This window comes from Myotis daubentonii, chromosome 14 (assembly GCF_963259705.1).
Source record: "Myotis daubentonii chromosome 14, mMyoDau2.1, whole genome shotgun sequence".
NCBI classification, from domain to species: domain Eukaryota; kingdom Metazoa; phylum Chordata; class Mammalia; order Chiroptera; family Vespertilionidae; genus Myotis; species Myotis daubentonii.
In genome coordinates, this window is record NC_081853.1 from 25,464,859 (window position 1) to 25,490,403 (window position 25,545).

Here is a 25,545-nt window from a genome sequence, read left to right on the forward strand (position 1 = left end):
TACCCACACACACAGAATGTCTAGCAATAGGTGAGCACTTGAATAAAATACAGAACGTCTGTATATGTCACAGTATGCCCCTACTACATTGCTCATAATGACCTGGAGGGAGGGGTGTCCATGATATGTTAACGGGGGAGGGGGGGTGTTTTTGTGAATAATACAGAATAAGGTATTTAAAGGGTGGAGAACATATATATATGTATCTGTGTGAAAAGATATACACCTAGCTGTTAACATCGAGAGTGGTTGGAAAAGATAAAATAATAAACTTTCCCTTTACACATATCTAATTTGTCTGACTCACTGAAATGTACATGCAAGCATAAACATCCACCAGAAAGAAAAAGAAGCCAATCTGATCTATAAACAAATGAGTCTTTCTGATCAAAAATTTGTATTTCAAACTATTTTCAACCAAATAGTTGATCTTCGTAAAAAAAATTTCCATCTTGCCCTGGTGAGGTGGCTCAGTTGGTTGGAGCGTCATCCTGTGCACCAAGGGGTTGTGGGTTCGATTTCCGGTTGGGGCACAGATCTAGGTTGCAGGTTCAATTCCTGGTCACGTAGGGGAGACAACCAATTGATGGTCCTCACATCAATGTGTTTCTCTCTCTCTCTCTCTATCTCTCTCTCTTTCAAGTAAATTAAAACATATTTTTGGATGAGGATTTTCAAAAAAAATTCCCATCTCATTTGGACTTCACACTAGTGAGGGCAAGCAGGAAATGAATGGGATAGGATTCTGCCCTGCTGTAAGGACAAACACCACTGCTAGTTTAAATAAATGTGCACAACATTCCACGTAGTCTCAGCATTTATGCCTCTCCACAGTCCCCTGTTCCCAATCCTTAAAGGTTAGGCACTCAGAGGCCTGGTAGAATGTGTGAGTGTCCATGGTGCTAATAAGGGCAGCTATATAAAAATTTCAACTAAAATCTTAAAGGGTTTTTATACAAGCTATATACTTTGTTTTTGAAGCCAATAAAGTTGACACAACGTAAGGCAACTAGAGTCAGTATGGCCAGTAAGGAGAGCAGAATGTAATAGCAGTATTTGTGAACTGCCCACAGTGGAGCTCCCCGACTAGGTGAAAGAGTAACAGATGCCAGTGGCTGACCCAGCCCCTTCCCAGAGGAACGTGAGTGTATTTTGTATCTATTATAAAGGCTTAAAATATTTTAAAACATTCATTTAAAATGTTACATAACAAGTTTATTTTAAAGGTTTCTTGAAGCAGTTATACTCTTGAAAAGATCACACTAACTTCCAGCTTTTCAGAAAAAAAAACACCAAACAAGTAAAGTGAAATAATAATGAGCTGAGCCCTGGCCACTGTGGTTCAGTCGGCTGGAGCATAGTCCTGTACAAACGAAAGGTTGAGGGTTCAATTCCCATTCACAGCACATACCCACGTTGTGGGTTCGATCCCCAGTAGGAGGGGGTGTATAGGAGGTGACCAATTGATGTTTTACTCTCATATCTCTCCCTCTCCCTCTCTTTTTCTCTCTCTCCCTCCCTTTCTTTTTCCCTCCCTCCTCCCCCACCTCTCTCTCATCCATTAAAGCAGGGGTCCTCAAACTATGGCCCGCGGGCCACATGCAGCCCGCCGAAAACATTTGTTTTTTTACTTCAAAATAAGATATGTGCAGTGTGCACAGGAATTTGTTCATAGGTGTTTTTTTAAACTATAGTCCAGCCCTCCAACGGTCTGAGGGACAGTGAACTGGCCCCCTGTTTAAAAAGTCTGAGGATCCCTGCATTAAAACATGTCCTCTGGTGAGGACTGAAAGGGGGGAAAAAAAGAGAACAAAATAATAAAATAAACATAATGAACTGAACTATGAAGATAAGAACAGCAAGAATGAGGACAACAAAGAGTGATAAGCACATCCTAAGAGTATCATACATGGCCTGCATCAAACAGTGTGCAGCAGTGCTTTGAAAGCTGTAAAGTGATACCTGTATTATATCATTAATCTTCATTAAAATTAACAGTCTCCAAAAGTTAGACAGTTCTTTAAATATCTTCTAATCCAGTGGGGTTCTCAAATGTAGCTGCCACTGGAATCATACAAGGGGCTTGTGAAATATAGATTCCCAGCCTCTCCCCTTCAAAACACAAGGATTGTGAGTCAATTAATCTTGAATGAAGCCCAGGAATCTCTATTGTAACCTGCTTTGTCAGGTGATTCTAACTGTAAACAACAGTCCTCCCTATGGGCCAATTACTCATCCAACAATAAGCAGCCACAGCAATTGTCAAAGAGAGACATGTTTACAAAACAAATGACAAGAAAAAATTCAAAACATAAGCAACTACTACTTTATTACTTCTAAAATTATTTAAATCAGATATACATCTTCTCTGTCATTCTCTCTACAACTCCCCATAGATACATGTTGAAACTGGTTACATCTAATTTCTGGAGCCCACTAACTAATGATGAGAGTTGTTTCGGGTTCCAGCAGTGAAGCAACCTGGGGCTAATTAGAAACAGCTGACTGATGGTGTTGGCCAGCAAGCAACTCCTTTCTTCTTCAGCACTCCCCTAAGCTGGGAGCCTGGTGAAAGAAGCTGGTTCTTTCAGAGATAGAGGGTCCATCTCGAGTCAAAGAAATAGGAGAAACTAACTTTCTCTACTGAACCTTCTCTTGAGCTGTAGGAGAAACCAAGTTTCCAAATCACTGGTTCCCAACTACCAGTTGTGTTCAAATGAAGGCTGCCAAGGACTATACAGATGTACAAAAAAACTCAAGAAATAATCACAGCTACCATTTTACTTATGAATTAGCCACTGTATTCAGCATGCCTCATTTCATAAAGGTCAGGAAACAGAGCCTCAAAATATTATGTAACCTGTCTAAATGACACAGCTAATAAAAGGCAACACAGGGATTTAAGTTTGGGCCTGCTTTCTTAAAGGTCCATACACTTAATCATTATGCCAAACTCAGTTCCCAGCCTTCCAGGCAAACTAACAGTGGATGGGGATAGAGAAGATAACTGCAATGACGCCCAGAAGCCGCAACAAGTGATCTTCAGCTCCCATCACATTCATACTTCCACCTGGGCTCTCCATTTAAAGTTAGAAAATTGAAATAGTAGGTAAAAATCACTTTGCAAATGCAAGACTAATGTTGAAATATAAGGGGATTGTTACTATTTATTTTGCCAGACATTAAACTTTCATTTTTAGGAAACAAAAATAAATCAACTTTAAATGCCTTTTGAGTTCAAATGTACCTTAATGCAATACTATAACTGGGAGACTCCTTAGGTTCACAAAAGAAGTATAAAGTAATTTATTAGTAAACTGGGGAGAGTGGAACTGTTAGAACTGAGAAAACTCTGTCCTGACCACCCAAACTCAGAATCCTGCCTCACCCTAAGTACAAAGAGTAAACACAATGCAATGATTTTACATAAAGAATGAAGGGTGGGAAAGGAGAAGGCATGGAAGTTTGAATTAAGGTTTTCAAATGTCCCATCAAGCAAAATGAGCACAACTTCATTTTTCTGTTTCAATGCGGAGGTGTTAGGATAGAAAACTTTTTTGAACATTTTTTTTTTTAAGTTGAGGGTTGTTGTTGTTTTTTGTCAAAAAACTGAGTGGCAGTGTCTACCATGCTAGATGCTAACAGAAATCTGTCACTAATACTACAAAAATAAGCTTTGCAGCAACAACTGGCTAGTGCCAGTGCTCTGGAAAAGAAGAAGATACTGATTTCTAAGCAACCTCCAGCTTTGTCCTGGGGCCTGTGAACTTAAACAAAATGAATTTTTCTAGGTAATTTTATTTTCTTCTAAATCAGGGGTTCTCAAACTGTTTAAACAGGGGGCCAGTTCACTGTCCCTCAGACCGCTGGAGGGCCGGACTATAGTTTAAAAAAAAAACTATGAACAAATTCCTATGCACACTGCACATATCTTATTTTGAAGTAAAAAAACAAAATGGGAACAAATACAATATTTGTATTTGCATGTGGCCCGCGGGCCGTAGTTTGAGGACCCCTGTTCTAAATACTTAATTATAATAACCAAAAAAATATGTAAGTGAACATTTTGCTTTACTATTCAGAAGAAAATAATTTTTAATTATTAATGACTTTTAAAAATTAGCTAGAAAGGTCTAAGGGAGCTTTGAGAGTCTTTAAAATATATCCCCATAAGAATATACTATTTGCCCTGGCTGGTGGTTAGAGTGTTGGGTTCAATCCCCAGTCAAGGGCACATCCCTGGGTTACAGGTTCAATCCCCAGCCCTGCTCAGGGTGTGTATGAGAGGCAATAAATCAATGTGTCTCACATCATCTTTCTCTCTTTCTTCCCCTCCCTTCCACTCTCTTTAAAAAGCAATGGAAAAAATATCCTCAGTTGAGGATTAACAAAAAAGAATGTACTATTTGGCCGAAACCGGTTTGGCTCAGTGGATAGAGCGTCGGCCTGTGGACTGAAAGGTCCCAGGTTCGATTCCGGTCAAGGGCATGTACCTGAGTTGCGGGCACATCCCCAGTAGGAGATGTGCAGGAGGCAGCTGATCGATGTTTCTCTCTCATCGATGTTTCTAGCTCTCTATCTCTCTCCCTTCCTCTCTGTAAAAAATCAATAAAATATATTTAAAAAAAAAAAAAAAAGAATGTACTATTTGTTTAAATGAAGTGCAGAAAAGCAGATATACTAGGCAAGAGTTATAATAGAAGGGCTAAGGGTTGGGAAAAATAGGTGGTGTGGGAGGAACACAGCCATATAAACTCTGCAGCTGGAAAGCCAATTAATGAAGACCCTAAGCAACAGTGAAGATTTTGCCTGTTTATAAGATGGGAGACATGATCCATTAATGTTCGCTATAGGCAGATGGACAACTAAATTTTCTCAGAGGAATGTTCACTTACCACTGTTCTTTGCTTGTTTGGCAAGAAAACACGGATAGTATTGCTTGTCTTAGAAGAGTCCATAAGTTTGCCATCATCTGATGCTCGGCGCTGATAGCCAAACTGCTGAACTATTGTGGGGGAAATGCAGCTGGGGCCATCAAACACTGCATCTTTGAATCCAAAACCATTGCTGATCGTCTTCCAGGCCCCCTGTATGTGCTCCATTGATGCAGCTTACACAACACTTAAACCTGGTTATAAGAAAACAACAAGATATTATTTTTAATTATTTTATTACATTATATTTCTAAAACATAAGCAATTAACTCAACAACAATATATAAGTTATGAAAATCATGGTCTGTGGGCTATCTTTTTTAAGTACTTCATTTACTTATTGTTGTCTTTTTGTGGTGAGAACACAGCATGAGATGCTCTTGGCCAGGTTAAGCGCACAAAAGGGACAATGCTGTACACATCTCTACATCTTATTCATCATCTTGCTTAAGTAAAACTTTTGCCTTTGATTAGCAACACTCCATTCACCCCTTCCCCAGCCTCTGGCAAACACCATTCCATTCTGATTCTATAAATTTGACTATTTTAGAGCTTTCTTATAAGTGACTAGAGACCCAGTGCACAAAATTCATGCACGGGTAGGGTCCCTAGTGGCTGCCGGCTGCCAGCCAGGGCCTCCCTTCATTCCATACCGCCCCCTGGTCATAGTGAGCAATCAAACTCCCGAAGGGGCACTTTGCATATTAGGCTTTTATATATATAGATGCCTTCTGCTTAAATAAATTAATCAGAAAGCTTCTGTATTAGTATATTCCTATAAAATATTTCTGTTAATCCTCATCCAAGGATACTTTTTTAGAGAGAGTGGAAGTGAGGGGGAGATAGAGGGAGAGAAACATGGATGTGTGAGAGACGTATCGATTGGTTGCCTCCAGCACCAGCCCTGACCAGGGCTGGGGATCAGCCTGCAACCAAGGTACGTGCCCGTGACTAAAATCAAACCCAGGACCCTTCAGTACTCGGGCCAATGCTCAAAACACTGAGCAAAACTGGCCAGGGCCTATAAAATATTTCATAGATAACTCAAATAATTAGCAAAGTGGGAATCAAAAGATTCATCAAGGGTGAAGGGTCTCTTACCCTTTGAGACAGCATGGAGGGACCTAGAGAGTATTATGCTAAGTGAAATAAGCCATTCAGAGAAAGACAAGTATCACATGATCTCACTCACATGTGGGATCAAATGAACAAAATAAACTAATGAACAACATAGATCCAGAGATATAGAAGCATGGAATAGACCAGCCATGGGCAAACTACGGCCCGCGGGCCGGATCCGGCCTGTTTGAAATGAATAAAACTATTGAAATAAAAGACCGTACCCTTTTATGTAATGATCTTTACTTTGAATTTATATTAGTTCACACAAACACTCCATCCATGCTTTTGTTCCGGCCCTCCGGTCCAGTTTAAGAACCCATTGTGGCCCTCGAGTCAAAAAGTTTGCCCACCCCTGATCTAAAGTTATAAAAAAAACCCTACTTTTATTTTGCCAGAGTAAACTTTTTAAAAAGAAAATTTGCTTTAAATAGTGATTATTTTATACTTTTATATTTAAGTAGCAAAACTATTGGATGTCACTGCTAAAATTGTAAGTTACTTTTCATAATGTAAGAATGGGGCCAATGTCATCTATCTGTTACCAATACATTTAAAAATACTTTAAAGGACTACATGTATTATGTAGTATCAAAAGTTAGTCAAATATTCTCTTTACATATACAAAACAGTAACTTTATTGCTGTTGAGTTTAGGCACCTGAAATCTGTATAATTTTTGTTAACCAGATAAATTTTGTCACCCCAAAATTCAATAAAAAGGGGGGAAATAAGTAAAATCCAAAATAAATAACAACCCCCTGATAAAACAGTACCTTTATTATTGCAAAAGTTCCTTGACCTTAAATATTTGTTGAAACAGCCTGAGATTCTGTATTCTAAAATCTAAACATTTATCTTTCACCAGAAAACACATAGCACACTCATAGTTTTATTTATTGTGATAGCTACATTCCATAAATTACTTAGGAAGCTTACAATTTATTTAATATGAATTTTTCTAGCTCATTTTAGATTTCAGTTTCAACTGGTTCTAAGCTGCTTCCTTCTGCATTCCAGACCCCCCCTTCCCTCCTCACCCACCCACAGCATCAAAGAACACCTCAGAAATTAAAAGCCTAGATCCTAACTGCTTCCTCTATGTTGGCTACTATTCCATTAAAGAATTGACACAATGAGCCTACTCCCAAAAACAGTCTCTGGAAGATACTAGAGTAAGGATATTTTACGAAAGAAAATTGAGAGAACTCATTAACTGCTAGATATCATTGCTTTCTGTAGTCACCCACTTTATACTTGTCAATCATAAGTTTCTCTAAATTTCTCTGAATCTATTATTTCTACCCTACATTATTTCTGAGGGTGGTAGGTACCATAGGTTCACCAAAGTTTGCCTTTAATTGGCTTCATGCTTCATTCTCCCATCATGCCCCATTCACTCATCCTAAAGATATGTTCACTTTAATCACAGAACTCAAGATTTTTATAGCCTAAACTTTTTCAAAGCTTTATCTTTCTATACAAAGATATCCGTTTTTGCCCTGGCTGATGTTGCTCAGTAGTTAGAGCATTGGTCTGTGCACTTAGGGTCATGGGTTCGATTCCCAGTCAAGAGCACATACTGAGTTGCAGGTTCCATCCCCGCATGTGGGAGGAAACCAATCAATGTGTCTCTCACATCAATGTTTCTCTCTGTCTTGCCCTCCCTCCCTCCCTCCCTTCTAAGCTCTCTAGAGGTCTATGGAAAAAATATCCTTGGGTGAGGATTAACACACACAAAATGTCCATTTTTATTACCATAGTTCACTTGTCATAATCACTCAACCTCATTTATCCTCTGCGTGAATATTTCTTGGAAAGTTAGAGCTATAGTCTAGTTTCTATATCTAAGTTAAAAGATGGTTTGTAACTTCTAAAGTACTACTAAGTTTAGAAGCAAGCAAAATATAGTATAAAGACACACAGTCCTGAATAATGCAGCAAGGGACTCAACAGAGTCAAAGGCCAAGCCCCTCAATACTGCTCAGGAAATCATTTTGGTGAGTCATGACCAGCTTTCTCTTAAAACTAGAGGCCTAGTTCATGCACCAATGGGGTCCCTCGGCCTGGCCTGAGGAATCGGGCCGAAACCAGCTCTCCAACATCCCCCAAGGGGTCCCGGATTGCGAGAAGGCGCAGGCCAGGCTGAGAGACCCCACCAATGTCAATCGGGGCCAGGGAGGGACTGCGGGAGGGCTCCAGGGTGTGTCTGGCCCATATCTTTTAGTCCCAATTGGCCGGTCCCCAGCAGCAAGCTAACCTATGGGTCCGAGCATCTGCTCCCTGGTAGTCAGTGCACATCACAGCGAGCGGTTGAGCAGCCTTAGCATATCATTACCATATTACACTTTGATTGGTTGAACAGCCAACAGGACGACCAGACACTTAGCATATTAGGCTTTTATTATATAGGACTAGAGGCCCGGTGCACAACAATTTGTGCACTCGGGAGGGAGAGGGGGTCCCTCAGGCCGGCCTGTGCCCTCTCGCAGTCTGGGACCCCTCGGGAGATAACGCCCTGCTGGCTTAGGCCAGCTCCCGGGTGGCAGAGGGCATGCCCAATCCCTAGGTGCAGCCCCTGGTCAGGCTCAGAGCAGGGCTGATTGGGGAGTTGGGGCACCGCCCCCTGTCATGCACAGAGCAGGGCGGATCGGGAGGTTGCGATGCCACCCTCAGTCACGCTCAGGGTAGGGCCGATTGGGGGGTTGGGGCACCGCACCCTGTCACACTCAAAGCAGGGTCGATGGGGAGGTTGCGGCGCCACCCCGTCACGCACAGAGCAGGGCCGATCAGGGGGTTGGGGAGCTCCTCCCTGTCACGCACAGAGCAGGGCCGATCAGGGGGTTGAGGAGCTCCCTCTGTCACACACAGAGCTGCAGGGCGATCAGGGGGTTTGGGCGCTGCCCCCTGTCATGCTGATCCCAGTGCCGGGAGGCCTCGCGGCTCCGCTGATCCTGGCGCTGGGAGGCATATTACCCTTTTACTATATAGGATAGAGGCCTGGTGCACAGGTGGGGGCCGGCTGGTTTGCCCTGAAGGGTGTCCTGGATCAGGGTGGGGGTCCCGCTTGGGTGCCTGGCCAGCCTGGGTGAGGGGCTGATGGCTGTTTGCAGCTGGTCACACACCCTTCAGGGTGGGGGTCCCCACTGGGGTGCCTGGCCAGTCTGGGTGAGGGGCTGAGGGCTGTTTTCAGGCTGGTGGGTGACTGAAGCTCCCAACTGCTCCTGTTTTTCTTTTCTTTTTTATTCTGGGCCAGCTTTAGCTTTGAGGCTTGGCTCCAGCTCTGAGGCCTCTGCTGCTGAAAGCAGGTATCTGGTTTGTTTGGGTTCTATAATCGAAACACTGTTTCAACTCCAGCTCTGAGATCCTGGCCGGCTGAAAGCAGGTTTCTGGAGTTTGTTTAGATTCTATATTTGTAACAATGTTTCAAACTGTAAGCTCAGAGGCCGGCAGCTGCAGGCGGGGAGCGTTGGATTCCTCCGTCACTGAAGCAAGCAAGCCTCATGTTTGCTTCAAGCTGCCTTGCTGCCGGCTGCCATCTTGGCTGGCAGTTAATTTGCATATCGCCCTGATTAGCCAATGGGAAGGGTAGCGGAGGTACGGCTAATTACCATGATTCTCTTTTATTAGATAGGATTAGGGCAGAATGTATCTCGCATAGGACAAGTACTATTTTGAGAAGTCTTCGTTTAGGTACACACACATTATAAAATGTTTTTCTTAGTGGGAATCACTATTAAATTTGAAAGTTACTGATGTTAATTTTGAGGCCTAGAATCCCAAGGAGAGTTGGCATCACCTTCTCCAAAGGCATTTATTTATCCACACAAAATACATTATTCCTGCACTTGAATAACCATTTTTATAGATCCATCTAGCCTTAAGGTATCTTTATTAGTCCTACCAATGAACTCTCTCCATACGTATGCTAATTCCGCTTTGTTATATATTTTTTAAAAAGTCATTTCCCCAACTTCATGTAATTCCTCCCGTTTTGTGTATTTCATTGCTATCTGGACTAACTCAATATATTAAGTTTTCATTCTTTTCCTCAGGTACATTAGTTATTCTGTGACCTTATTTATTACTCAAATTTACTGTGAAGATATCTACTTTAATGAATACACCGACAGTAACCTGAGACAATTCTCCAATACTGATTAGGTCACACTGTTCACTAACTTAAACAATACGACATTTTAAGGCATGGAACTTACATACCCATGGGTTTTTTTTTTTTTAATAAATATATATTTTTATTGATTTCAGAGAGGAAGGGAGGAGAAAGAGATAGAAACATCAATGATGAGAGAGAATCATTGATCCACTGCCTCCTGCACACCCTCCACTGGGAATCAAGCCTGCAACCGGAATCAAACCCATAACCCTTCAGTCTGCAGGCTGACGCTCTATCCACTGAGCCAAGCTGGCTAGGGCATACCCATGGTTTTTATAATATATATATAGAATCTCATTTACTAAATTATTTTGCCCTATGTGGAGTTCTAATATTATCTGTCTCTCAATGTTAGGCCTTCCTTTACTTTCTCGTTTATCATTTCTTAAAATGATTGTTTTTGCTGCAGGGCCTTCTGTTTCCTGCCTGCTGAGAGGATTTTGTTTTCTGCTTTCAAATAAAACATCAAATGAGAGGGTGGTATTAACTATATTTCACTGAACTTAAAGTAGATTCCCTCCCCAATTTAAATCCTCCAAAGTGCACACAACAAAGATTCAGTACTCATTTAGCCTAGCAATTTTTTACCTTCTCTCTAGATGGCTTAAGAGATCCAGACTCTATACCGTACAAAATCCTGAAAATGTACAAAATGGTTTTCTGGAAGTCTTTCTTTGAGGGCAGCCCCTCAGTAAAATTCTGTAAGCCTCTGTTGAGGCTTTGGATCCTCTGTGAGATTCTTCAGGTAAAGCACCTAAAATTCCCCATGATAAAGCTTCCCTTCTATTTTTGCTATTCATAAGGAATTTATTACTCTTTTTCATATTTATATTATCTACATGTATATTAATAGCACTTCCCACTCTGTACTGTAATTTATTTACTTACATGTCTGCTTCCCCTCCTATTGTAAGTTCTTTGAGGATGGAATACATACTTTCTTTGTTCTTCCGGAACTTGGCATGACACCTGACTCATAGGCATTATTCAACCAAGACTTCAAAACCAATGGGACGATAATTGTAGAATCCACAATATATTAACATTAATGTAAATTATTAAGTAAAATGGTTAATTTTAAGATGTAAAATTATATTTGAGATTTTTCTTGCTTCTTGAGGTAGACTTATAATGTTATAAACTTCCTTCTCAGAACTGCTTTCACTGTGTCCCATAGATTTGGGGTTGTTGTGTGTCATTTTCATTTAATTCCAGGTAATTTTTTTATTTCTTCTTTGATCTCCTTGGTAACCCATTCAGTTTAATAACATGCTATTTAGCCTCCAGGTATTTTTTTTACTGTAGTTGATTTCTAGTTTCATGCCACTGCAATCCAAGATGCTTGGTATTTCAATCTTCTTAAATTTGTTAAGACTTATTTTGGGTCCTAACATGTGATCTATCTTTGAGAATGTTCTGTGCACACTTGAGAAGATGTATATTCTGCCACTTTAGGATGAAATGTTCTGTAAATATCAATTAAATCTATCTGATCTAGTGTGTTCCCTTATTGATTTTTTTTGTCTGGAAGACCTATCCAGTGATGTTTAGTGGGGTGTTAAAGTTCCCTACTATAATTATACTAGAGGCCCAGTGCACGCATTCGTGCACTGGTGGGGTCCCTCGGCCTGGCCTGCACCCTCTTGCAATCTGGAACCCCTCGGGGGATGTCAGATAGCCGGTTTCGACCCAACCCCCGCAGGCCCGATCCAGACAGGAGGGAGCCCAATCCTTTGCGTTGAGCATCTGTACTTTGGTGGTCAGTGCGTGTCACAGTGACCAGTCGACCAGTTGTTCCGTTGCTTAGGCTTTTATATATATAGGCTAGGGGCCCAGTGCATGAATTCATGCACCTTGAAAGGAACTGTGGGCTGCGAGGCTGCAGTGGGCATAGGGACGAATCTCGGCCAATCCTCCACGCCCCACCCGGCCCCTCCTGCCACAGCCCCAGTCCCGTCTGCTGGCAGCCCCGCTCCCATTGCAGCTCACACCTGTTGACGGTGCGGAGTGATTGGGGCCGGCACCAGCAGCGGGTGCGAGCAGCGACTGCTGCTCCGATCACCCCTTAGGAGCAGAGGGAGGTGGAGAAGCCCTCAGGGGTGATAGGGGCCAGTAGCCGTCGCTTGCACCCGCTGACGGCACTGAGCGATCGGGCTGGCACCGGCAACAGCAACAGGTGCAAGCAGTGGCTCCAGGTGCGAGCAGGGTTGGCACTGCCAGTGGGTGTGAGAGGCGGCTGCCAGCCCCGATCACCCTTCAGGAGCAGGGGGAGGTGGAGAAGCCCTGAGGGGTGATCGGGGCCAGCAGCCGTCACTCGCACCCACTGATGGCGCCAAGCGATTTGGGCTGGCGCTGGCAGCAGGTGCAAGCAGGGTCAGCGCCTGCAGCGAGTGCGAGCGCCAGGCAGGACTATGGCACACGGGAGCAAAGAATTTTCAGTAACCACCAGAGATTTGCCCTGATGACAGCAACCAGCACCCCCTCGCCTTGGTATGGCGCCACCGTTCACCTGCTCCACCATCCTGTCGCAGCCAACGCCTGCCATGTTCCGTGCTCTGCCGCTGACGCCCACCATGTTCTGTGCATTCCCTCTGGTGGTCAGCACACATCATAGAGACTGGTTGTTCGGTCATTCAGTCTATTTGCATATTAGGGTTTTATATAGATATATAGATATAGATTGCTTTCAATATCTCCCCTTAAAGTCCACCATGAGTTTTTTATATACTTAGGTTCTCCTATATTGGGTGCATATATATTTACAAGAGTTATGACCTCTTGTTGGATTGCTCCCTTTGGTATTATGAAGTGACCTTCTTAGTCTCTTGTTGTGGCCTTTGTTTTGAAGTCTATTTTGATATGAGTATTGCTACCCCAGCTTTTCTTTTTCGTTTCCATTTGCATGGAGTATTTTTTTCCATCCCTTCACTTTCAGTCTGTGTAAATCTTTTGTTCTGAGGTGGGTCTCTTGTAGGCAGCATGCATTTGGGTCATGTTTTCTTATCCATTCAGCTACCCTATATATTTTGATTGGAGCATTTAATCCATTTACATTTAAGGTTATTAGTGACAGGCACTTATTTATTGTCATTTTTTTCTTCTTTATACCTATGTTCCTCCCTCCCTCCCTCTTTCTTTTTCTTCTTAAAACAGTCCCTTTAATATTTCTTGCAATGCTGGCTCGGTGGTAATGAACTCCTTTAGCCTTTTTTGTCTGGAAAGCTCTTTATGTATTTCATCTTCAATTTTAAATGCTAGCCTTGCTAGATAGAGTACTCTTGGTTTCAAGTCCTTGCTTTTCATTACTTTCAATACTTCATGCCAATCCCTTCTGGCTTGAAGTGTTTCTATTGAAAAACCAGCTGACAGCCGTGTGAGAACTCCCTTGTAACTAACTGTTTCTCTCTTATTGCCTTTAAGATTCTATCTTTGTCTTTAACCTTTGACATTTAATTATGATGTGTCTTGGTGTGGGTCTCTTTGGATTCATCTTGATTGGGACTCTCTGTGCTTCCTGAACTTGTATAACTTTTCCCTTCACCAGGTTAGGGAAGTTTTCTGTCATTATTTCTTCAAACAGGTTTTCTATCCCTTGCTCACTTTCTTATCCTTCTGGTACCCTATGATGTAGCTATTACTACATTTCATGTTGTGCCAAACTTCCCTTAAACTATCCTCGTCTTTGTTTTTTAAAATACTTTTTCTTCTTGTTGGGCTGATTGGGTATTTTTCTTTTTCTTTTTGTTTTTGTTTTTTTGGGGGTATTTTTTCTACCTTGCCTTCCAAATGGCTGATTCTACCCTCTGCTCCATTCAGCCTACTTTTACTCCCATCCTGTGTATTTTTGATATCAGATATGGAATTCTTCCTGGTTTCTTATTCCTGGTTTCTATGTCCTTTTTCATGCTGATGTAGTTCCCACTAAGTTCCTTGTAGTTATCATTAAGTTCCTTGGGCATCCTTATAGACATTACTCTGAACTCTGTGTCTGATAAATAGCTTGCCTCCAATTCATTTAGCTGTTTTTCTGGAGATTCCAACTTTTCTTTCATTTGTGGGCTGTTTCTTTGTCTCCCAATTTTAGCTGTCTCTTTGTGTTTATTTCTATGTATTATATCAGTGGTCGGCAAACTCATTAGTCAACAGAGCCAAATATCAACAGTACGACGATTGAAATTTCTTTTGAGAGCCAAATTTTTTAAACTTAAACTATATAGGTAGGTACACTGTTATTAACTTAATTAGGGTACTCCTAAGCTGGCCTTTGCTAAAAACGTGCTCAATCTGATTGAGGTACGTTTGCTGAGGTCAACCCCTTCCAACTCTCCCATCCACACTCGTCTTGTATACTTGTTTCGTCTATCTCCTTTCGCTCATCCTCTCTATATGTCCATCTCAACATACCTTTCTCAATCCTCGACACTACATCTTCTTTCACTCCACAACGTTCCCTAAAATTAACTTGATAAACTTTACTTAAAGTTTTAAGTCAACTTTGCACTGTACATGCGCGCCCACACATGGTATTCTGTGGAAGAGCCACACTCAAGGGGCCAAAGAGCTGCATGTGGCTCACGAGCCACAGTTTGCCGACCACTGTATTAGATAGAAACTGCTATGACTCCCATTCTTTGTGGGGTGGCCTCATGTAGTAAGTGCCCTATGTGACTCAGTGATGCAGTCAGTCTCTTTGATCTCCTGAGCTGGCTGCTCTAGAAATGTCCCTTGTGTGGGTTATTTGGGCTCTCCTGTTATAATTGGGTCCTAAATGTTGTTGTCCCGTTCGTGGGTGGGATTCTCCCCTCAAGCTGGCTGACTGTGAGGCTCAGCCCCGACCAATCATGAGAACTGCTGTGCAGGTGCAGTCTCAAGATGGTTTCTGCCCTTCCTTGTTTTTTAAAAGTCTCCTCTTCAGCTAGTCTTCAGTTGATAATTCAAGGTGAATGTTACCCAATTTAGTTTTTTTTAAATATATTTTTTATTGATTTCAGAGAGGGAGAGAGAAATAGAAACATCAATGATGCGAGAGAATCATTGATCGGCTGCCTCCTGCACGCCTCCTATTGGGCATCGAGCATGTGCTCTGACTGGGAATCAAACCATGACCTTCTGGTTCATAGGTTGACACTCAACCACTGAGCCACACCAACCAGGCTCCCAATTTAGTTTTATTTCCAGTTTGGTTCTGGGAGGAAGTGCAAGGAAGATCCACCTACTCTGCTGCCATCATGAAACCCTGTAATAGAAAATTATAACCACAAGCAAGCATCCATTAAAAAACACAAATATATAAGAAAGACTGTTTGGCTATCTAAACAATAACAATACTGGTTTGCTCTCTATTTTAATACCTGCCAACTCACTATGCAACAAGATATATCCGCTAAATTTTTTTTCTTCAAATTCTGTACCAACTAAGCAGCAACATTAATGATAATACTGAGGTTTTTTACATAAGAAGTTTGTTCTTTACATACAATATCTCATTTAATATTCCCAACTCTGTTCCCAAAGATTATTACTGTATTCTGATTTTGGCGATTAGGAAACTAAGGACCAAAAAGGTTAAATAAAATTATCCAAGATAACATAGTAAGACAGGGAACAATCAAGATTACTGAGAGAATATCTAAGGTCAAAAGCACTCACAAGTTTTACTAAGGTTTTATCAAACCATCTTTATTCTAAGGGGAGATAAGATCGGTGCATTTGTGAGACAAGCTGTTGCTCAGATGAGGTGCCAGATTTCAACCTTGTGGCTGCCTGCTTCCTGATAGTTGCTCTTTCCTTCCACTCTGGTAACTTTTTAAAAATTATACTTTTATTTAGAATATGATATAAGAATTACGTTTGGGGAGAAAAATAAGGGAAAAATGTTACCTATAATCTTACTCATCCCTAACCTAATTTTTTAAAATATCATTTTCTAATATTAGAAGCACAATACATGCATATCAGTTCAAAATCTACCTCCAACTTTTATTAGCTGTGTGGCCTTTGCTTAATTGCTTGACTTCCATCACAAAAATATTCTCACTCGATCATTCATTCATGCAATAAACATTATCAAGTACCTACTATGCACCAGACACTGTTCTAGATGCTTCGGGTACCTCACTGAAATAGAGACAAAGATCCCTAACTTCAGGAGAAGCATATCTTCTAGTGGGGAGACACACAATAAAGTAAAGATATATAATACAATAGTGGGTAATAAGTACTGAAGAAAGAGAGGCAGGGTGCAACTTATATAGTGAGGTCAGAGTAGGCCTCAATAAGGAGGCAACAGTTGAGCCAAGACTTAGAAGTCAGGGAGTTCAACTTGCAGATATCTGGGAGAACAGCCAGTGAAAACCCTAGAGCAGGAGTGTCCTGTGTACAAGGAATACCAAAGAGATCATGGAGTTCAGTGAACTGAGAGTACAGTTGGGGGCAGGGGAGACAATGCAGATAACATACTGCACTGTAAGGACTTTGCCTTTTACTGAGTGAAACAAAAAAGTCATGGAAAGGTTTTGAGCAGAGCAGACGAGGATTCCTCCAGCTGCTTTTTGCAAATAAACCACATAGACAATAGATATAGAATTATGGAGTTCAGAGAATGTCTGGGTTGAAGAATTAAGTGTAAAAAAAGGGATAATACCTGAGTTGTTATGAAAGTTGTTCAAAAATGTTTGTAAGGCACTTAGCGCTATGCCTAACACATAGAAAATGATTCTATATAATAAAGAGCTAATATGCTAATTAAACTGGGGCGGGGGGATGACCTTCCGTAAGACCTACCGAACGACCAGTGGGCAGGGCCGTGGGGCTGTGAGGGCCAAGCCCCTTGCACAAATCTCATGCATCAGGCCTCTGGTATTGTTATAACTTCTGAGCTACACAAGGACTCCCAGCATAGAGAATGAAACAGGGTAGAAATTCAGCCATGTACCCAATACACAGACATCATTAGCCTGGAGGAAAGGCTTTCTCCTAATTCACATGAAGTGGGCAGTCCTGCTAGCTGAGCCATGGATCTTTCTTTCACTATTTGTCAATGGTGCTTCTGGGGCTAGTGTCACATTAACCCTTGTCTATATGTATGCACAATTGCATTCCCAATCCAAATCCTATGCTCCATTATTCTTCCTATATAATTTTACATACTTGACAATTGTTTGCCTAATCATACTCTATTGTGTTGGATGTAATTTATTATTATCTATGCTTACCTATTACCACATATTTTTATATTTTTTCAAATTTTAAAATTTCTGAAAACACCTTATTTATCCTAACAGAGAACCTGAAATAAACACAGGAATATAGACATTGTGCTTAACACCCTAGGCTTGGGATTACTGGGTTAAAAGGTTAAGAATTATGTATGAGTGCTGCTACTGTCATGTTTTTAATACTTTAAAACTGGACTTGGGTGAATTTTTGTTTTAAAGTAAGCTTGTTTTCTAAAAGCTATTGTTGCTATCTATTTTCTCTGATCTTTTTTGGGAGGTGGTAGAGGGGAGGTTTAACCCAGAAAGGGCAGGTTGTGCTACTACTTCATCTTCTTAGAAGACAGAGTTCTAAAAGTGTAGAAAAGGGGTAAAGATACAGATTGATAAAGGCAACACCAATGGGTGTAACTTTTATAAGAATTTCCTATCAGGTCAGCGTTTCATCAGCAGGGTGAGATTATTTTGTGCTCTTCATACTCCTTCAAAGATAAGTATAACTCAGCAGCCTAATTGCCAGGAGCTCTCTGAAATGCTTCTTTTAAAAAAAAAAAAAATTTCTTTTATTTTTATTATTTTAAACCGGGAAGCAAACCCATGACCTTTTGGTGTATAGGATGATGCTCCAGCCAACTAAGCCACACTGGCCAGGGCTTGAAATGCTTCTAAATAAGAAGGCCCAATACCTTTTATTCCTGGAAAAGGTCAAATAGAAGATCTCTAGACTGGTGTACAGGTTAGAGCAGCCGTGGGCAAACTACGGCCCACGGGCCGAATCCGGCCCGTTTGAAATGAATAAAAAAAAAAAAAAAAAAAAAAGACCGTACCCTTTTATGTAATGATGTTTACTTTGAATTTATATCAGTTCACACAAACACTCCATCCATGCTTTTGTTCCGGCCCTCCGGTCCAGTTTAAGAACCCACTGTGGCCCTTGAGTCAAAAAGCTTGCCCACCCCTGGTTTAGAGCATAGATTCCATTCTAAAAACTATACTAAGTGCTGGAATGTGGAGACCAACAACCCGTTCCATAGCTAGGCAACCAGACTCAAAGAAACTGACACATGTTCCCCTCCCTTAAAATGAAGCTCAAAGATAAGACTAACCCAAGCACTCAAAGATTCCAATCAGCTGTTTAATCCTATCCTTTTCAAAATAAGCAGACTGCCCAGAATTACCAGACATTTTAGGAGAGCCTCTAAGATGGATGATAAAGATCAAAACACACAAGGGGAAAAAACAACCAGAAAAGAGCCCATCCAATGAATGCCTACTACCTCAAATTTTATAATGGAGGACAAAAAGATTCTATATACGTCTAGAGAAATAATACAAAGGACCAGAAACCAGAAAGGCTTCAAATTTCTCAATACTGAAAGTTAAAATAGAACAAAGCCTTCTAAATTCTGATGGAAAGTTACCTCAAACTTCGAATAATCAACAAAACTATCAATGAAGGGTAGTAGTTAAGTAGTGTTTTCTGACATTCATAGTTACAGAAATTTTACCCTTCATGATTTCTTTCTCAAGGAATTTATTACTTGAATAAGAGTAAATCAAGAAAGAGAAAGACTTGGGATAGAGAAACTAGGGCATTAACAAAGAAGAAGCGAATGAAATCCCCTAGAGAACAAAGAAGGGAAATCCTTGGATAACAAATGTGCATCAGGAACAAAAATCCCTAATGATGTGACCCTTTCTAGCAACCTCAACTACTACCAACAATACTTACCTACATAATGTCTTTTTCTTTTTTGGGAGGGAGAGATGGAGGGGACAAACGGAAGGGAGGGGAAGAAGGGAGGGGACAGAAAGGAGGGAAGAAAACAGTTCACATTTAAGAAGTTTAACATGATCCTATACCCCCTCGCTTTAAGTATACTATTCCTTGAAGAGAGGGGACCTATTCTGGATCTTGAGATATTCTAGGTCAAGCATGTCAAACTCAAAGGCTAATACGGGCCAAATAAACAAGGTTTAAGTTTATGCGGGCTGCAAAAAAACAAAAGCTTCAATTTTCATAGAAATGTAGGTTTATTTCGATAGAGACATGCTGAATACAAAGTGCTGAAATGAGTAACTGTTAACATAAAATAATAGAACATTTTAATAAAAATTAATATTTTTTCTTGAATATTAACTTACCAGATACTGAATAACTGCACAAATTAATAAATGTAACGCAAATAAACCTATTCTTCTTGTTCTCCGAAAGTGAAATATTTCCTGTTGCGCACGCCAAACAAGTCAGTACAAGACTAATAACACGGCAAATGGCTGCTAAAATATTCGCTGCTAGTATTAGTGGAGAGAAATGGTGCGCTTGGGCATAAGGGAAATGAATGCAACATGATTATAGTAATCAGTCATTAGTGAACTTGTAGTTCATTATTAATAATTATGCATAACAGGATATTGTAAGAATTAAGCTCTGAAATTTTTATTAAAACGTTTCTTACATGCCATTATATTAGCTGGGCCTCGCGTTTGACATGTTTGTATTACTGGGATGGATATTATGCCTGACTGGGGATTGCTTCCCCTGCCTAATATAATACTGTAAAATAGAAAGCATATAAATCCGTCCTTGGGGGCCAGTATTCATTGGGTATGCTAAATGGGAACCACTGAAACTGCCCCAGACCACACAGGTGGTTAACATAAAGCAATACAGAATACCTGGTGGGCAAAAAAAGAGTATCACTTTAATGACATGCCAGAAGCTGGAGTGCTGGTATCAGTGAATTGGCTGTAAATAGCCCTGTGTGGCCTGTGAAAAAGGTAGATGGCTCATGGAGACTAACAGTAGACTATTGAGGCTTAAATAAATTTACACTGCCCATAGCCTCAGCAGTTCTGCACATGGTCTCAACCATACAGAAATTACTAGGTGTACCAGTTAATAATGCGGATTTTTTTCAATAGATGGAGTTACACATATGTTGTTATATATATGCAATTTGATATGTATGCTATTTTGTTGTATTGACAGCAAGCTTCAAAACTTCATATGTCAAATTTGCTTTATAAATGATGCTTTCAATGTGAAAGACAAAGAACGTCCAGGTCAACTGAGAAAGTTTAAAGACCAACAATTAAAAGCATTATTGGATGAAGATGCGTGTCAAACTCAAAAACAACTTGCAGAAAGATTAAATGTTGCTCAGCAAACAATTTCCGATCGTTTACAAGCAATGGGAAAGATTTTATTTTTTAAAATATATTTTATTGTTTTTTTTTACAGAGAGGAAGGGATAGGGATAGAGAGTTAGAAACATCGGTGAGAGAGAAACATCGATCAGCTGCCTCCTGAACACCCCCTACTGGGGATGTGCCCACAACCAAGGTATATGCCCTTGACTGGAATCAAAACTGGGACCCTTCAGTCCCCAGACTGACGCTCTATCCACTGAGCCAAACCGGCCAGGGAAGTGGGAAAGATTTTAAAGGAAGGAAAATGGGAGCCACATCAACTGAACGAAAACCAAATGGAAAACCAAAAAGTCATCAGTAAAATGTTGCTTCAATGGCACGAAAGTCTTTTGCATCAAATTGTGACTGGCGATGAAAAGTGGATTTATTTTGAGAATCCCAAATGCACAAAATCATGGGTTGATCCAGGTCAACCATCAACATGACTGCAAGGCCAAATTGCTTTGGAAAGAAGACAATGCTCTGCGTTTGGTGGGATCAGGAAGGTGTGGTGTATTATGAGCTTTTAAAACAGGTGAAACTGTTAATACTGATCGCTACTGACAACAAATAATCAATTTGAACCACGTTTTGATCGTGAAATGACCAGAATGTTCCAGGAGACACGGCAAAGTAATTTTGCTTCACGATAACACACCATTACACACTTCAAAACCAGTTAAAGACACGTTAAAAGGTCTTGCCTGGGAAGTATTAACCCACCCACTGTATTCACCAGACCTTGCTCCTTCAGATCACCACTTGTTCCGATCGATGGCACACACACTTTCTGAGCAGCACTTCAAAACGTACCAAGAAGTGGAAAATTGGGTCTCTGAATGGTTTGCCTCAAAGTTCTATTGAGACGCTATCCACAAATTACCTGAAAGATGGGGGAAATGTGTAGCTAGCGATGCACATTACTTTGAATAAAGCACTTTTGATGTTTCTCTTGAAATTATCTTTTTTACTTGATTACAAAATCTGCCATTATTAACCGGTACACCTAGTACATCAAGCTAAAGGAGGCAGGTACTCAATGACTGACCTTGCAAATACTTCTCCAGAGAAGAGCCAACTGAAATTTGCCTTCACATGGAAAGAATCACAATTTATTTTTGCTATGTTACTTGAACTTGCTGGTTTACTGTTATAATTTGGTCAGAAAGAATTTGGACTTGATGCAGGTCTCCAGTATAATAATACACTATATTGATGACATTATGACAATATTGGAAACTAAAGAGCAGGCTAAGACTGATATGAATGCAATGGTACTGCACATGACCAACCAGGGCTAGTTAATAAATCTAGCAAAGATCTGAGGGCCTGCCCAAACAGTGAAATTCTCAGGAATAACCTAAGCAGGAGCCACCAGGGATATTCCACAATAGACTAAAAGTAAACTACTACTGCTACCCACCCCTAGGCCCAAACCAGAAGACCAGCGTTTGAGTGGTTCATTTGGATTTTAGAGAATGCATGTATCACATTTGGGAGTACTGTGAGCTGCCATCTATAAGACTACCCAAAAGAACGATATATTTGGGTGGGTACCCGAACAGAAGCAGGCTGAATTACAAAAGGCTGTGTAGCTCTCTCAACACCTTTGGACCCTTCTGATCGCCACTCATTTATGATGTTGAAAGTGTCTGCCACCCCTTCTCATGCAGACTAAAACTTACGGCAAAAGCCCATGAGTGCCTCTCATTTGAGAGACAATTATTAGCCTGCCTGGGCATTAAGACTGCCTCAATGACTGAAGGACACAAAACAATCATGAAACCTGAGATACCCATAATGTCTTGGGTGATGTTGAAGAAACACTCTAATGAGAAAGGCAGTGCCCAGAAGAGTTCCATAATAAAATGGAAATGGTTTATACAGGAGCATGCTACCTAAGGAATACAAGGAGGCAGCCACCATACCCATGAGTAGGTAGCCTCTTTTCCTCTAGAACTGTCTTTGGAGCCACCTGCGGAGCTGCTGGAACCAACTGCCACAATGACAGTGCCTGATGAACAGCTCTCAACTAAACAACAAAGAGCTGCTTGGCAGTTCCAAGACGAACAGAGAATATCACAAACTCACACTCCTCTTTTGAGAACTTTCTTCCCTCACCATAGGAATAAGCCCCAAGTAGCGATGTTTATATGTTTATATTCATGATCCTACCCTCTTGGCCCCACTATAATGGAATGGAACAAAGATCCAAGCTGGGCAACTTGATTTGAAATAGAGACTAGATAGAATGGTCCTATGAACTGAAACATGTAAACTCAGAAATTATAAGAGGAGAAGGTGGGCCCAAAAGCAGGAAAAGCAATTTTGCTGTTAAGATGGCAATATTCTCCAAACTGATCTATAGTTTCAACACAATCCCTATCAGAATAGACTTCTTTGCTGGCTTATCTGTAGAAACTGGTAAGTTGACCCTAAAATTTATATGTAAACTCAAAGGACAGTATATAGCCAAAGAATTTTGAAAAAGAACAAAGTTGGAGGATTCACACTTACCAATTTCAAACTTATTCAAGACAGTGTGGTACTGGCATAGGGACAGACATACAGATCAATGGAACAGAAATGAGAAGGGTGCCAAACAATGGCCCCAGCACAAATGGTGCTGATACAACTGGATTATCTACATGCAAAAGAATAAAACTGAACCCCTACTTCACAGCATGTACAAAATTTAACCCAAAAGATCAAGATCCTTTTATAAGAGCTAAAACTAAAAATTATAAAACACTTAAAAGAAAACATAGGAGCCCTAGCCGGTTTGGCCCAGTGGATAGAGCATCGGCCTGTGGACCCAAGGGTCCTGGTTTTGATTCCAGTCAAGGGCACATGCCCAGATTGTGGACTTGGTCCCAGTGAGGGGCACACAGAAGGCAGCCAATCAATGATTCTCTCTCATTGTTGATGTTTCTATCTCTTTCTCCTTTCCTCTCTGAAATCAGTAAGAATATATTTTTTAAAAAAAAGAGAAAAAGAAAACATGGGAGTGAATAAATCATCATGATCTTGAAATTGGCAGTGGCTTTTTAGTAACACCATCACTGGGGGGTGGGGGGGGGAAGCAATTGACAACATTTATTGTTTTGGAGATTTTGTTTAAAAATAAACAAATTGGAATCCCCCCCCCCGCCGCCAAAAAAGTATAAGCAACAACAACAACAACAAAACCAGATACATTCATCAAAATAAAAAAAAAACTTTTGTGCTTTAAGAACACTATCAAGAAAGTAAAAACAGCCCAGCTGGTGTGGCTCAGTGATTGAGCATCGACCTATGAACCAGGATGTCATGGTTCGAAGCCAGTCAGGCACATGCGAGGGTTGCAGGCTTGATCCCACGTGGGGGGCGTGCAGGAGATAGCCAATCAATGATTCTCTCTCATCACTGATGTTAATATCTCTCTCCCTCTCCCTTCCTTTCTAAAAATCAATAAAAATATATATTTTTTAAAAGGTAAAACGACAACCGAATTTAAAAATAGGCAAAGGATTATGAATAGACATTTTTCCAAAGGAGAAACAGGAACAGGTAATAACAACATGAAAAAGTGTTCAATATCACTAATTATTAGGGAAATGAAAATCAAAACCACAATGATACCACTTCACACCCATTAGGATTACTGTTATAAAAAAAGTGTTGGCAAGAATGTGGAGAAATTGGAACTCTTGTGCATTGCTGGTGAGAATGTAAAATGGTGCAGCTGCTATGAAAAACAATATGGCAGTTACTCAAAAAACTGGAAATAGAATTACTACATGATCCTGCAAGTCCACTTCTAGATACAGACCCAAAAAAACTAAAGCATTTACTCAAAGAAATATTTGCACACCCATGTTCATAACAGCATTATAGTTCACAATAGCCAAAAGGTGGGAAAAAAACCAAGTGTCCAATGACCAATCCTATCTAATAAAAGAGAAACATGGTAATTAGCATATGACTGCTACCCTTCCCATTGGCTAATCAGGGCGATATGCAAATTAACTGCCAGCCAATATGGCAGCTGGCAGCCAGGCAGCTTGAAGCAAACATGAGGCTTGCTTGCTTCAGTGACGGAGGACTCCAACGTTCCCCGCCTGCCGCTGCCGGCCTCTGAGCTTGCAATTTGAAACATTGTAACAAATATAGAAGCTAAACAAAACCCCAGAAACCTGCTTTCAGCTAGCCAGGATCTCAGACCTGGAGTTGATACAGTGTCTCGATTATAGAACCCAAACAAACCAGATACCTGCTTTCAGGAGCAGAGGCCTCAGAGCTGGAGCCAGAGCTAAAGCTGGCCCAGAATAAAAAAAAGAAAAAAAGGAGCAGTTGGGAGCTTCAGTCACCCGCCAGCCTGAAAACAGCCCTCAGCCCCTCACCCAGACTGGCCAGGCACCCCAGTGGGGACCCCCACCCTGAAGGGTGTGTGACCAGCTGCAAACAGCCATCATCCCCTCATCCAGGCTGGCCAGGCACCCCAGTGGGGGCCCCCACCCTGATCCAGGACACCCTTCAGGGCAAACCAGCCAGCCCCCACCCATGCACCAGGCCTCTAGTCTATATAGTAAAAGGGTAATATGCCTCCCAGCACTGGGATCAGCGTGACAGGGGGCAGCGCCCCAACCCCCTGATCGCCCTGCGGCTCTGTGTGTGACAGGGTGTGGCGCCCCAACCCCCTGATAGGCCCTGCTCTGTGTGTGACAGGGTGCGGCAGCCCCCCCCCCAGGCCCTGCTCTGTGTGTGATGGGGTAGAGCCATAACCTCCCCATCGGCCCTGCCCTGAGTGTGAGAGTAGCTGCGCCCCAACCCCCGATCAACCCTGCTCTGTGGGTGATAGAGGGCGGCGCCCCAACCCCCTGATCCGCCCTGCTCTGTGCGTGACAGGGTACGGAGCCCCAACCCCCTGA

At 41.4% G+C, this 25,545-nt stretch overlaps 1 protein-coding gene across 8 annotated transcripts in view; it reads right to left on the reverse strand.

Annotated features, from left to right (window-relative positions):
• The window catches only part of RAF1 (Raf-1 proto-oncogene, serine/threonine kinase), a 71,561-nt gene that overhangs the window by 23,663 nt on the left and 22,353 nt on the right, over positions 1–25,545 (reverse strand). For 4 of the 8 annotated variants that reach the window (XM_059663629.1, XM_059663628.1, XM_059663627.1 and 1 more), the window contains exon 2: positions 4,896–5,128. The exons of 1 other annotated variant lie outside the window; for it this stretch is intronic. In XM_059663629.1, the coding sequence (XP_059519612.1) occupies positions 4,896–5,102 (207 nt within the window). In that variant the 5' untranslated portion in view covers positions 5,103–5,128. Of the gene's footprint in view, positions 1–4,895; positions 5,129–25,545 lie in introns of those variants that run through there. 3 more of the 8 variants (XM_059663633.1, XM_059663632.1, XM_059663631.1) reach the window with 1 other exon arrangement.